Below are 15123 nucleotides of genomic sequence, written 5' to 3'. Positions count from 1 at the left end.
AATGAACTATATAGCTCACCCTGAGGTGTCTAGCTTACCTGACCGGTAAAACACTGCCACAGAGAGAGAGAGAGAAGAGAGAGAAGCTAGACAGAGGGAGAACTGGAAACAAAAGAAAAAGGAGGGACTCGTATTACATATCACCTAGGAAATTTAAGAAGGAGGGACAGACAGAAAGATAGAAAGACAAGAAGAGAGAGAGTAAGGAAGAAAAGAAAGCAGAGAGAACTCTACAAGACAGGGAAGGGAGCTTTTTTCCTTTTTTCCAACATTTTAAGTTCTAAACAAAGCAGTTCAATTGAAGACACCGTGGAGGAGGAAGAGGAGAGGTAGGAAGGTGAAGAAACGGAAGGAGCTACAGGAGAGTGAGAACCGTGTCAGAACTGTGTCCATCAGCTGTCAGATTATGGTGCACGCCGCAGCAATGGCTCACGGGAGGAAGCAGCGAGCGGTGTCCCCCCCGGATGGAGAATGGGGCTGGGTGATCGTCGCCTGCTGCTTTATGGTCACTGTCTGCACGCGGGCCGTTACCAGGTAGGATACACACACACAGCCACGTTTTCATACCTTGCGGGGACATTCCATTGACTTCCATTCATTCCCATACCCCCTTACCCCCTTACCTTAACCACCACATGCCTAACCCTTACCCTTACTCTGGGGTCTGTAAAGGATGCACCAGGATACACACACACACACATATATATACACACGCACACACATGCACACACACACACACACACACACACACACACACACACACACACACATTGTAAACTTCAAACACATCATCTAAACTTCAAACAACAGGTTCACAACTCACACCCATAGGAGGGAATGACTTTATAAAACATACATTTGAAAAGCCGAGGAAAGATTTAAATGGTTTTCTTCAGTAGAAGAAGTAGTGTTTGCTTGGCAGGTGTCGGGGCCTATTAATGTAGCTGACTCCTTACAAGCATGTATGTTGTCTGACCACCTTCAAATGCCCTGAATGTTTTCCTTGCATGTGATTTCTGGATGAGATTGCTGTATTAACACCTCAGAATGTGGTCCGATAGATGTGCCCATTGTCGCATAGAAACACTATAGTGAATCACTATGGAAACTTAACATTACTGTGATAAAACCACAGGAATACTATTGTGATTCACCATATATTTCTATAATATTCCACTACAGAAATACTATAGTTTATCACTATAGTATTTATGTGGCAAATCTATAGTGTGTCTGAAAGAAGCACAGGAATACTATAGGTTTTTACTATAGCTAATGATTGTATGGGGCATGGTCTTTTAGAGCCATCAACCCCCCCATCACAGTGTGAAAGACACCCATGCTACTGGAGTTACCACCTAAGAATCTCCTAAATCTGAGGGGAAACCCTGCGACGCATAGATTCCTAAGCCTCAAAGTTCAGAGTGTAGAGGTCAGACTTTGACGAATATTCCCACATTCCTGGCATTCCCCACTCCCAATTCTTGTTGTAAACAAATCCTACTGTTTTTTTCTTTACTGAGAAACCGCATATTTAAAGACACTGAGAGATAGAGACAAATGGGGAGAGCGAGACTGAGAGAGATAGGGAAAGATAGCATTTACATTCAACCAGTATTTTGGGTACTAGCTTTTATCCGGGTTAAAGGGGACATATGTTAGTCCTTTTCAACAAGTTGGTCTTTGAGGTCCCTAAACATGTCTTTGAAGTTTTCGGCTGAAGAAAATAACACTGATTATGCATTATAGCAGCCTCTATACATCTCCGTTTCAGTCCAATTCTCAATGGGCTCTTTCTGTGCCTGTAACAGAAGTGGTGCACTATCCTCTACCAGCGAAGATCCAGCAATACCATATCAAATGTACCGTTAGAAATGTTGTCAGAAACATATTTTAGGTTCAACTTTAGGTAGAAATGAAAAGATTTACCGTGTGAGCCGCCATTTTATAGACGCACACTTTCCAAGATCTCTTCACACTCACATACATGCACGCGCATGTATTAACTATGGCGACTGTGGCTGGAATTCTGAAAGGCTCTTTTCAACAGGCAGCGGGTTCTTGCTGAATTCCGTCAAAACAATGCAAACCCACAGGAAAAAGCCATTTTCACAATAGAGCCCCTCTGCGGTCTGAGATAAGCTGTTAATATGCATATTCACATATCTTTGATCACAAGTATCCCTGTATACATGAATAATCAGAATATCACAAGTATTATCATTACATTATTGTCTTCCTATTATCCTGCCCATACCTGTACCTCCCCCCCCCCCCCCCTGTGCCATTATGACACCTGAATTTCCCCAAGGGGATCAATAAAGGAATATCTTATCTTATCTTATTTTATCGTAAAGCTGACTTTACACAGACCACAGAACCGTAACAGTAGACAGTAAACGTGATACAGTCTCATTGCCTCAGTGTCTCATCCCAGCTATCCCCCCCAGGCTTCTCATCACTGGGATATGAGCTTATCTGGGTCACTATGAACCGGACACTTATGTTTACATGCGTCAACATAAAAACATATTACTCAATATACCATTTACAGTTGGGATATTTAGAGAGAGAGAGAGAGCAAGAAAAAGAGAGAGAGGGAGAGAGAGAGAGAGAGAGAGAAAGAGAAAGAAAGAAAGAAAGAAAGAGAGAGAGAGGGACAGAGAGAGAGAAAGAAAGAGAGAGGGACAGAGAGAGAAAGAAAGAGAGATGGACAGAGAGAGAGGGAGGGAGTGAACATGTTAAATAGTTAAAAAGACACTGGGAATTCCAGCCGGCTTGTTTTACTGATGTGATGGAGAGAGTTACCTTCTGTTTCTGTTGACACCAAACACATACACACAGACACACACACACATGTGTGCATACAGACATACATATGCATGCAAGTGTGCATGAACACACACATGTGACACACACACACACACATAGAGGTTAGGTTACAGATGGCGCAGACAGTAAACAACATGCTTTAGGCTATGTTCAGACTACCAGCTCAAATACTGTATGTTATTTTGGCATAATCCAGATTGTTTGTATCCAGATTGACTTTACCGAAAATGAGAAGGAAATAATCTTTGTGCATTCTTTGGCATATAGTGATAGATGAGACATACAGTATGTACAGACAAAAGGGGTTTGAGTAGGGATGGGTACCGAATTCGGTACTTTTGAGGTACCGAACCGAAACACGTCGGTACTACCGAGTATCGAATCAAGTGAGAAACCGAAAAAAAAAAAAAAAATATTAAAAATTTCATGTCAACGTTCACACGCACAATATAATGCTTACCTAGGATTTGACTTGATTCAACAACAAAGCAGTCGGAGCAATGACAAGCCGAAAACTGTCGAAATTGTAGTTATTTGAAGTTTGGATTTTTTTTTACGACTGAGGTAGGTAAATTAAATTTCGACAGTTTTCGGCTTGTCATTGCTCCGACTGCTTTGTTGTTGAATCAAGTCAAATCCTAGGTAAGCATATATTGTGCGTGTGAACGTTGACATGAAAAGAAAAAAGTAAAAAAAAAAAAGTAAAAAAAAAAAAAAAAGGTAAAAAAAAAAAAAAAAAAATTTTTTTTTTTTTTAAAGTACCGAAAAAAGGTACCGTTGGGTACCGGTATCGTTTCACCGGTATCGGTACCGGTATCGGTTCAAATGTGAAAGGTACCCATCCCTAGGTTTGAGGATCATTTTTGTGGGATCTTTAATGAGCTGACAATTTGAAAGTTCAACTCAGTTCCAGAGCCGAGAGACGTAGTCCCAGCCGGACCAGGTCACGTGAGGAGTGTGAATTTGCCTCACATTGTGAGTTTAGAATCCAAGACGTGTAGAATTTCAGTGTTGAGGCTGAATGAGGCACTGGCATCCTAATCTTACCTGTTCTGACATCCTAATCTTACTGTACCTGTTCTGACATCCTAATCTTACCTGTTCTGACAGTACCTGTTCTTACATGTTCTGACATCATAAATACCACATTTAAGTACCTGGGAATCCGCATCACAGAGGACCTGACATGGACAACACACACTGTGTTAAAAAAGGCAAAGCAGCGCCTCTACCACCTGAGACAACTCAGGAAATTCAGAGTATCAGGGAAGATACTCCAGTCCTTCTACTCTGGGGCTGTGGAGAGCATCCTGACTGGGAACATCACTGCCTGGTTTGGCAACTGCACTGCCCAGGACAGGAAGGCTCTACAGCAGGGGTCTCAAACTCGCGGCCCGCAGGCCAATTGCGGCCCGCGGGATGATATTTTGCGGCCCCCTACTGGACATCAAAGTGTAGTGTTAATGCGGCACTACTGTTTGCCGAGTCGTTGCGCGAGAGTTGGAAGTTTTATTTATTTTATCACTTGTAGGCTACCATAGCGCAGGCATGACAGCAACGTTATGTTAGTGACTTGGTTGAAACGTGATTCCGGAGTGATATGATATCAAGTAAAGTGGAAGCAAATGCATCCTCGCTATCTCTCTCCTCTGCAAGCAGTGCTGCGCGCTGTCCGCCTGCACTGCCACCGTCTGTCTGTGTACGAGTCTGGTGCAATCACATACGCGTCCCGTCAGCGTTTTTCCCCCTCACCCACAGTCTGCGAATCAGAGGCAGAGTAGGGGAGTAGGGCGGGTCTTCACGGACTGCATGTCGTCTCTTCTAGGCTTGTTCATAGTAAGGGCATTTTATCAGATATTTGACCGATCTGCAAACTAAATCCTTACCAATCAATTTCTTCACTAATGTGTTTGTAAAGGTGTGTAGCAAGATGTATTAAAAAGTTGAAGTTCAAATCCTGTATGTTTTTTCGTAACAACTACTCAAAGTAGAGGTACCGAATACCGATTTTCGAACAATCTAAAATGTTCAGTTTGGCCTTGGGTAACTTGTGAGGGGTCAAACTAGTGGGTTTTCATGATTCTGAGTTGATTGCAATCATTTATTTTTCACTAAAATCATTCCTTTGTGGAAAAATGGCTATGCCCACCTTTCCCGCTCGGCCCCCCACCCCCCCACAATGCCTTTCCACTGCTAGCATAAACATTTTTGATTACTTTACTATTTGCCCTTTTAGGACTTTATTATTATTATTATTATTATTATTATTATTATTATTATTATTATTATTATTATTATTATTATTATTATTATTATTATTATTATTATTATTATTATTATAGTTGGTTGGCATTCAGAGTGAGGAAGTTTAGAGTTAACATGCTGAAGCCATTTGCAACCTTCATTTGATCATGGACAGACTGCTTTTTACGCCTGATATGTAAGTATTATCTACATTTTTTACTTGAAATATTTCATGTCACTACTTTGGTATTGAAATGTAACATACTGTACAAGTTGTCAACTTTGCTTACTTGTTAGCTGTGTAACAGTAGGCGCAATAATTTTTTTTTATATTTTTTTTATTATTGCAAAACAAAAATTATTAAAAGTCAGTACTCAACACACAATGCATAATGAAACTTTCAGTAAAGGTGGTTAAAATATATGCAAGTACAGAAACAAGATAAAACAAAAATAGTCTATAATAACATTTTAACCGTATACAGTGTATATCCAGCGAAATTACAATTATATAAATGTTAGTATATAATATACCCCTAATACCTATTTTCTAAAACCCTACACACATATGCTCCAGCTCGAACCCCCCCCTCCCGGACCCCCTCTTGGATAGTACCTCCATTATCCCTCACTCCTAACCAGACACTACCATTATAAGCTAGCTTTTATTCTCTCCACCACTTCTAACCACATTGACATTTTGGATTCATTGAGACCCAGAATTCTTGCTGTAGATATTTCTTGATATATCACATCGAGATATGTAAGAAACCACACTTTTCGGCAAATTTTTTCCGGTTGAAACCAACGTGATGCGATCAGTTTTTTAGCTACTGTGATACCCGATAAAACCAATCTCTTTAGTTGTGGATTCACTGCAAACTCAAAAACATCATTCAATAGTAATACCGAGGGGTGTACAGGTATATTCCAAGATACGAGTATTGATAATTGTTGGGACACATCTTTCCAGAATGCCTTAACTGGTGGGCAGTCCCAATACATGTGCATAAATGTTCCTTCGTCCCCATTTGTACATTGGGAGCATTTGGAGTCTTGTTTAAGCCCCATTTTGCACAGCCTTATAGGAGTCAAGTATGTCCTGTGAATATAGTTCAGATTGATTTGTTGATGATCCGGGTTCCTTGATGTAAGTCGGACATTTGCCCAGGCTCCTTGCCAATCAAAGTCATTTTCCAGGTCTGGTATATCCCTCCTCCAGACAGTGTCTAGTTGAAGGGTTTCATACGAGGACGTTAGTAATTGATAATAAAAACCTGATACAAAACCTCCCAATGTTTCTCTTTCATAGAAACATTTGTGGTATCTGTGGTGTTCAATTGGTATGAGTAATGGAACACCGTGAGACCTCAGACAAAGTCGTAACTGTATGTAAAAAAGCCATGTGGACTCGGTGAGGTTAAACTTTGTGCATATTTCGACATAACTACAGAGGCCCTGGTTATTAAAAATATCCCCTAATGAGTGTATGCCTTGCTCTTCCCATATAGGGAATCTTATAGGGCGTTTTCCCATTAAGAGTGCATTGTTATTGAATATGGGAGTGTGATTATGCCATTCTTGAGGGTTAGGATATTTCTTTTGTGTTTCCCGCCATGTTCTGATTGCATGGGTAATTATTGGGCCAAATTCTCGCTCACAATGCTTGATTGAAAGTTTAGTGTGTGCTATGTCTTTCAGTCTCTGTGGGGCGCAATAATATGGTTAGCTAGCTAACGTGAAATCCATGATGTATTACTCCATGATTGTATCCAACTACCATGTATTACACACCTCAAACTGAATCTTATGATCATTTTATTTTCTTGGATGCTAGCTTTCTGGCCCATTAGGTTACAGTGGTGTATTGTCTCTGACAGGATCTTTTGTGTTTAACGTTACTGTGAAGCAGATCTTCTATTTTCCTTTGCAATAATATCTATTACAATGTTAATCATCTACTGTACATGATATTGTCTTTAATGTCACAAAATAATGATATTATGACTGAATAATACAATGTTTATTCTACTTTGTAGGACATAAGTCTAGCTGCAGTATGGATGGACTCGACTCCACCTTTGCTAAATTGTTTCATCTGTGAAAGCCCGGAGACACCAGCTCAGAGGCTGATACAGCCAACTCCTAAAGGCTACCCTACTTTTTTGGAACAAGCACAAGTAGTTGAAAATGCTAAGATTTTGGAGCGTTTGAAGGAGGCTCAGAACATAGGAAGACTCAGGTACCACAAAAAGTGTAAAGATGATTTATACAACAGATTTGTTGAAGTTACCAAGAACTCAGGCCAAACATTAAAGGCAGAGAAAGAGTCAGCAAAGAAGAGAAGATGCACTTGCTCTGACTTCAGTGCAGCTTCTGCATGCAGTTCTACAAGTTCATGGTCCATTCAGCTTCTGTACAAGAATGTATGCATTCTTTGCAACCAACCTGCACAGATCTACAAAACTTCCAGAGGAAGCTAGAAAGAGATACAGAGTGCCAGATAATTTGACTGCCGATAGACTGAAGGCAAGCTTGCGGAAGACAGCACAGAGTCGCAGGGATGACTGGGGCACTGAAGTTGTTGGACGTCTGGAAGGGATCAATGACCTTGTGGCAGAAGAAACCCTGTACCATTTGCGCTGCAAAACTCTTTTTGAGACAGGTGGCCATTACTCCAAGACTGAAGATAGAGGACAAAGGAAGAAATTGATGAGGAACGAGAGGCTGTTTTTGTTGAATTCTGTGATTGGTTTGACTCAGAACGCGAGCATGGGGTGATGACTCTTGACCAAGTCCACAAAAAGCTACAGCAGTTTGATCTGTCACCAGATAAGAGCCTCTCTTATTCAAAGTATTGGCTAAAGAAGAAACTCCAAGATAAATTCCATGACACCTTGTATTTCACATCACAGGAGAGAAGGGCAGATGTGCTCTGCCTCAAAGATGACACAGACAACATTCTGTGAGATCATCATGCTAATCTTGAGCATGGAGATGAGAAGACTCAGATCATAAAGCCTGCACTAAAGTTTGTATGCAACGACATTGCCATGGTCGATCTATACCCAAAGTCATATCCCACAGCACACAGTATGACTGACATCCTGTCATAGTCACTGCGAGAGCTTTCCTCACCCCTCATCCTCTCACACCCTTGTATGGGCAGCATCCGACCCCAGGATTCCCACGCAGCCAGTGGGACACTAATTGACACGGCTGAGAAGGATTCCCTCGTCAGCGAACTACTACTTCAGCCCACGGATCCTGCTCTACCCTCATCACAGTGTTAACCTAACTTCCTAGGTACGACAACGAACCCTAGCCTTGCTACTCTATCCTTGTTGAAATACCTTGTCCTAATCTTGTTCTCTCTGTGCCCAGGACCACCGCTCTGGTACACCTCCCACCTGGACACCCTGTGCTGCACAAGGAGTGCACCTGCTCTCGTCCATTGCACATTCTTGTACCTGTTGCACATTCTGATGTTGTAAACCTGTCTGCTTGGGGGTAAACATTAAAGCCAACCTAAAACACTCCATTCTCTCTCCACCTGTGTTCTGCTATTGGGCTCCGCCAACCCCTGCCCTAACACATCCAGAGTCAGATGTTCCTGAGGCCAATAGTGAAGACCGACGAAAGAGTAGCCATTTGAGGGCAGAACTTCATAAAGGCCTGTCGGCCTCGATCAGGAGTTTTGCCATAGATGGGGCTTGCCATACAACTTGATCATAGATTTGGGTCAAAATGGATGCTCAACAAGTTACACCAGCTGGGATACACAGTGTCGTATTCCGAGACACAAAACTACAAATACTGCTTCCTTAATGACAGGAATGGAGATGGCATCCAAGATACTTCTGATACTCTTTATACCATTGTGCAAGAAACTGATGAGCAGATCGATGATGAGGTTGCCGTTGACCTTGAGGATCTATCATTTACGATAGCCAGTGGAAGTGAAACTAGCCATCACAATCGGGTGGTCATGGAGGTTGGGGAAACAACCAATGTATTCACTCAGTTTGTCGGAGACAATATAGATTTAAGAATTGTCTCTATTCAGGGAAACATTCCTTTCCATTCAGTGGGTTGGATCAAAGTCACCTCTCCGGCACCATCTTTGCCAAATCCCAAGACGACAGCAGCTGTGAGTGAAGTTGAAGGCACTTGACAGAGCTAAGATCCTGAGAGGAGCTGAAGTGAAGATTCTTCCATTCACCAACAGAACAAGGACAGGGATAAACACCATCACATTTCTTCCCATTACTGAGCTCGCCTCTTCTGTGACACAAGACCAGCTACTCCTCACTCCGGGCGATACACTCTGGTCAGCAGAGTATGTCTCTGAACCCCAGTGACTATGGATGGACATTAGGTGTACATGGCTATGAGCCAGTCCCAACACTAGACCCCATGGCTCCTGAGGAGCTACTGCAGTTCACAAGCTGCAACTGTAACAGAGATTGCAGCAACCGGCGGTGCAGCTGCAAGAGGAATGGCGTTAAGTGCATCTCAGCATGTGGAGTCTGTAAAGGAATTTCATGCAAGAATTGTGGTCATGATGGTGGTGAGTCTGGAGAAGACTCAGAGATTGACTCCTGAAGTGATCAGCACTTGTAACTACTTGTAACTACAAATAAAGCTACTTTCGAATTTAAATATAAGAGTGGGCGTTGCCTTTTTTCAACCAAATAAATGATTGCAATCAACTCAGAATCATGAAAACCCCCTAGTTTGACCCCTCACAAGTTACCCAAGGCCAAACTGAACATTTTAGATTTTTCGAAAATCGGTATTCGGTACCTCGACTTTGAGCAGTTGTTACGAAAAAACATACAGGATTTGAACTTCAACTTTTTAATACATCTTACTACACACCTTTACAAACACATTAGTGAAGAAATTGATTGGTAAGGATTTAGTTTGCAGATTTCCATATATTTCCTTTACTATCAAGATGGATTTCGGTTTGCCTCGACTAGTAGACGAGAGTAGCCGAGTGAAGCCGGGGGAGGAGTTAAGAGGGCGGACACTGCCGATTTCACGAGAGCCCCTCGCCTAGTCTCGCGCGGCAGATACGCTTTCACGTCACCACACACACATTACACACCTGTCCAGCTCATTATAATGCGATGGCCGTGTGCAAAATTAGATCAGATTCAAATGTACAGCACACCATATACTGCTACAGTGGAATATACTATTCATATACCATAATGTATACCATCTTGTTGCGCGCTCCTGGCCGCACGCACACACAACACACTGCTGTATGTGTGTGTGTGTGTTTGTGTCTGACAGCTTGAAGTTTATCATGATGATATGATGATAAGTTGATAACGCATAACATAATAAAGTTTTCAATCAATCAAACGTCTCATAACTCCCTGGCTGTCACATGGCTGGTGACTGACAACTTTTCTGAGCCAATAGGCGCTTTGCGCGACCGTAGCAAGTCGCTTCCCAGCCGGGAGCAGCCGGCTGAGAGGTACTGTGGAGCCTCGCTCTGAATGCTGCGCGCGGCTCGCTCCCGCGGGAGTTCCGCGCCTCGCCTCGTCAGATTTTCAGAGCAAATCGGACAACATTCTAACCGTCATGCAACGCGCTTGGCGAGGCCGTAGTAAAACCTGCGCAGATCTGCGTCCGCCTATCCCATCTTGAACAATCAAGTCGGAGCAGAGTTGACAGCGCATCTACAGTAAACTCACTCCCAGTTTTATCTCTGTGAGATAAATGTAGCTATTAGCCTATTTTCGCCAGCAGAAAAATATGGCATTTTCAAAGATGGTCAGTAAAAGAAAAGTCGACTGCAATTCAAAGGTGAATGGACGGGAAAATATGCGTTCATCCTGAGTCCTAGCCAGGGGCGTAGCTGGAGATTCTGGGCCCCATGAAAGAATCAATTTGTGGGCCCCCAATCTATTAAAAAATGTGGGGCATTTATTTATTGATGAAAACGCATAATATGGTTTTTACCTATTTTTTTTATAAACAGCTTTGTGATAGAATAAAAAAAATTCACAGTGCATTTCCATAGCTGTGGATGAGTCCACTGACACCACTGAGAAGCCTGAAGAACCGTTCATGTTCTGAAGAACTGTTCATGTTCTGAAATGTTATTGCTAAAGATTGAGAAGATTGGATCAGTTGTACTTTTTTTTTTAATACTTGAAACCCTTTTTTTGTGGAATATTTGATGCGGCCCAGCCTCACCCAGACTCTACCTCCAGCGGCCCCCAGGTAAATTGAGTTTGAGACCCCTGCTCTACAGAGAGTAGTGCGCTCAGCAGAGCGTACTACGGGTATTGCACTACCACCCCTGCGGGACTTATACAACAGGAGGTGCAAATCCAGAGCCTGCAGAATAATAAAGGACCCTCATTACCCCAACAATAGCCTGTTCAAGCTGCTGCGGTCAGGCAAGCGCCTCCGCATACATGCAGCAAGAACAGAGAGACTCAGACTCAGCTTCTTCCCCCAGGCCATCAGAACACTGAACACTGATCTCTCCACACACAAGCACACATGAACACACACACACCACACATCCTGCACTTTTTAAAGGTCACTTTAAAAAACATAACTATGTTTTTGTATAGTATAGTTAGTATAGTTAGTATAGTATAGTTATATATATCATAACTGTATATTGTATAGTATATTGTATAGTAGTGTATATAGGACTCATTACCTTCAATTCGTAAGCTTAGCATTGTCTTAGTACTTTTTATCATGTCTATTTTATTATCTATTCTATTTTATTATATTATTATTAGTTTTTTTTTTGCACAATCAAGGCGGACATGGCCACCTTCATTTCACTACATGTCTCGTGTATGTATGTGACTAATAAATCTCTTGAATCCAAATCTTACCTGTTCTAACATCATAATCTTACCTGTTCTGACATCATAATATTACCTGTTCTGCAAGAGAAAAGGGAGAAATTGTCACCTCTGGTGACAAGTTCTACACAATCTATCTGTATTGTCAAAGTCATGCCTCCAAGAGGAGTTGACCATTAAACAAATGTTTTCGAGTAGAGGGGATCTTTAAGATCTAACATAAATAAATGTTTTATCATTTATTATTTATTGCATGTTTTTTATCACTGGAACGTGCTCGGACGGGTCTGGTTTTGCTGGCGTTGTGAGGTTTTACAACCTTACCACCACAAGCTAAGCTATACCTCACCATTCTACACTGTACTGTATAGAAGCTGACTGTATAGACTGTACAGAAGTACAGAAGTATAGACTGTACACATACTGTATATATGTATATTGAACTTTTTTTGTTTTGTTTACACTTGTTTACTATTTTATACTATCTTGTTATTTTATCTAGCACACTCTCAGGAGCAAAACAGAAAGAAGCATTTCATGCAAAAGTATTCTGTATTTCTGTATGACAACTAATAAAGAAACTTGAACTTGAACTTACCTACACTTACTGCACAAATGACCTTCCCTCCCATATATTTGGCTTTAGTAGTAGTTTGCTTTGTCTCTGGTCATACCGAATTGTCTGGTTCCTCCCGTTTTCTTTGTAGTATTATAGTCTGGTGAGAAAAGCTAACAAGAAAACTCACCCCAACTTCATAGAAATTCGATGGGTTCTGTCTCTGGAATCGAGCTTTGGGAGAGAGTGGTGCATGCTGACAAATATTGCCTGAACTTGTTGACGGACAGAAAAGTTCAGAGAGTGTTAGCAAAGCTGTTAAGTCAGGTTCTCATTTAAAAACAAACCAAGGGACAACAATACCCTCCATCTGTTTTCTCTCCGTTTTGTGATGGATCATTATAGCCACTCAACTTAATGTGAATCATTCAAATGGGTGACATTGCTCATTGTCTATTTATTCAAGTTAATCAAATAAAAAAGAAGTAGTATTAAACATGGAAAAAAATAGACACATTTGAAACGAAATAGGACCATGACAAGTGTATAACAAGGATCAACGGATTCCATATCACAGTCATTTACTGGAAAGCCACTTAGTGTCCTTATCTTTCCACAACCCAACATTGTAAAGCACATGAAGCCCCTCAAATGATTCTAACAAATGCAAATGATTCTAGTTAATAAAGGCAACTGCTGCTTGTTGCATGGGGTTTGGTCTGGTAAAGGGCTAATGCACTCAAAACAGAACAGAATCCATCAAGAATTGGACTTTGGACCATGCTGTCTTGAGATGAAGCGCTTAACCCCTGAAGTGAAGTGGTCTTGGAGAACTGGAAACCCTGTGTACATGCTTGCATGCGTGCGTGCGTGTGTGTGTGTGCATGCCCTGACCAGCTGTAGGGCATTAGGATCAGATATCTGTCACATTGACGCTGAGTACTGAACAGTGTATGTGTGTGTGTGTGTCTGGGGGGGGGGGCTCTGTTCCATGGCTGTGTCACCTGAACAAACAGCAGCTCAGCATCGTACAAAAACACACGCATACACGCACACAAACACATTCATGCACGTGGCGGCAAGAGCTAGCTCAAATTTCTTTTGTCTCTCAGTGCCTCTTTTATTTATTCTGTCTTCCTCTCCCCCTCTTTCTGTTTGTCTTTTTCTTTGTCTCTTAATCTCTGTTACTTTCTCTGTCTCTTCCTCTCTCTCTCTCTCTCTCTCTCTCTCTCTCTGTACATTCAGACAGACGGGGTTGATACATGTTGAGACAGTGAGACAGTGCTAATGCATGCAAAGTTGACTGAAGGAGGAGCTTGGAGTGAGAGGGATGTAGCTTCACTCTGAGCGACACAAATCAAGCTAATCGAGGTGTTGACATTAATGCTACACTCTGGGCATTAATCTGCTACACTGTCTTAGATAGAGTCCACTGTCATCTAGACGAGGCCAACACTCATGTCCGTATTCTTTTTTTTATGGACTTTTCCTCTGCTTTTAACGCAGTCCAGCCCCACGTCCTCTTAAAGCTCCTGTGTGACCTGAACACTCTGGTCCTTTGGTTCAGGGAATTCCTGAGAGAACGACCCCGGCGTGTGAGCATCAACAACACCCTTTCTGACTGCTGTGTCCTGAACACAGGTGTCCCTCAGGGATGTGTGATATCTCCCCTGCTGTTCTCAAGATACACTAATGAAGTCCAGTGTACAGTATGTAGCAGTGACCGTTGATCTTAATGTCACGAAGACCAAGGTGTGTGTGTAGGAGGCAATAGGAGAGCAGACAGCGCAGATCCTACAAGCCAATCAGTATGCAGGGTCAGGAAGTGGGGCAGGTCACCCGCTTAAAATATCTGGGAACCTCTTCTTAGGAAACTAAGGAAGTTTAACACCAGTCAGCGTACCCTGGCCATGGTCTACTAATCACTATGTCGTCATGGTATGGAAACCTCTCAGTAAAAACAATAACTAACTCACACAGGTTGTCAACTAGGCCAGCAAGATCATAGGAGACAAACAACTCCAAGGGCGGGATCCACTAAGAATGGATTGCACCCGTAACTGCGCAGGGTTTGCGTGCGGTATCTGCTCCACAAAGGACATTGCGCGGATGAAATACCAGCGCAGACACGCCCATTATGTGTGGAGTTTTTTCCTGATCTGCTGCAGCGCAGTTGGCTCGCGGAGCAGTCTGCACCTGACAGCACTGAAAGAGAGAGCTCGGAGGACGTTCACTTGTTTAAACAAACTGTATAAACGCCATAATACTGTTGATTTGTTTACAAATTAGGTTAGCTAAAAAAAGGGCAGTGTGAACGCAAACCAAAAGCAAACAATGTATTCTCACATTTGGTCCACCAGAAAGTCCGGACTATCCGTGGACTTTCAAATGTGAACACGGCCATAGCACTTAGGGCTTTGCGCGTAGTTACCACCTTGTCTGTGAAGACGGTAGATGCGTAGCATTATTTGCTCGGTGCAACTGGTGCCGGGCTTTGTGGATAGGGAGCCTTTTTGGAGCGCCAATTGCACCGGACGCAATGCTGAAGGAACGCCGTTACCACCTCATTTCACCCGTTGCGCATCCTCTGTGGATAGCAAACTGAGTTTCAAATCTATATGCACCGGCTTTGCGTCGGAGAAA

General features: G+C 42.3%; 1 protein-coding gene across 1 annotated transcript in view; it reads left to right on the top strand.

The window, feature by feature from the left end:
* The first annotated feature begins 231 nt into the window (after positions 1–231).
* Positions 232–15123, top strand: part of LOC311235343 (monocarboxylate transporter 12-B-like) — a 44955-nt gene continuing 30063 nt past the window's right edge. The window contains exon 1 of the mRNA XM_084322776.1: positions 232–534. Coding sequence (XP_084178902.1) covers positions 407–534 — 128 coding nt within the window. The 5' untranslated portion in view covers positions 232–406. The remainder of the gene's footprint in view (positions 535–15123) is intronic.

The sequence above is a fragment of the Notolepis coatsorum genome, assembly GCF_963971535.1.
Source record: "Notolepis coatsorum genome assembly, chromosome: 10".
NCBI classification, from domain to species: Eukaryota; Metazoa; Chordata; class Actinopteri; order Aulopiformes; family Paralepididae; genus Notolepis; species Notolepis coatsorum.
This window is presented reverse-complemented; position numbering and strand designations above follow the sequence as displayed.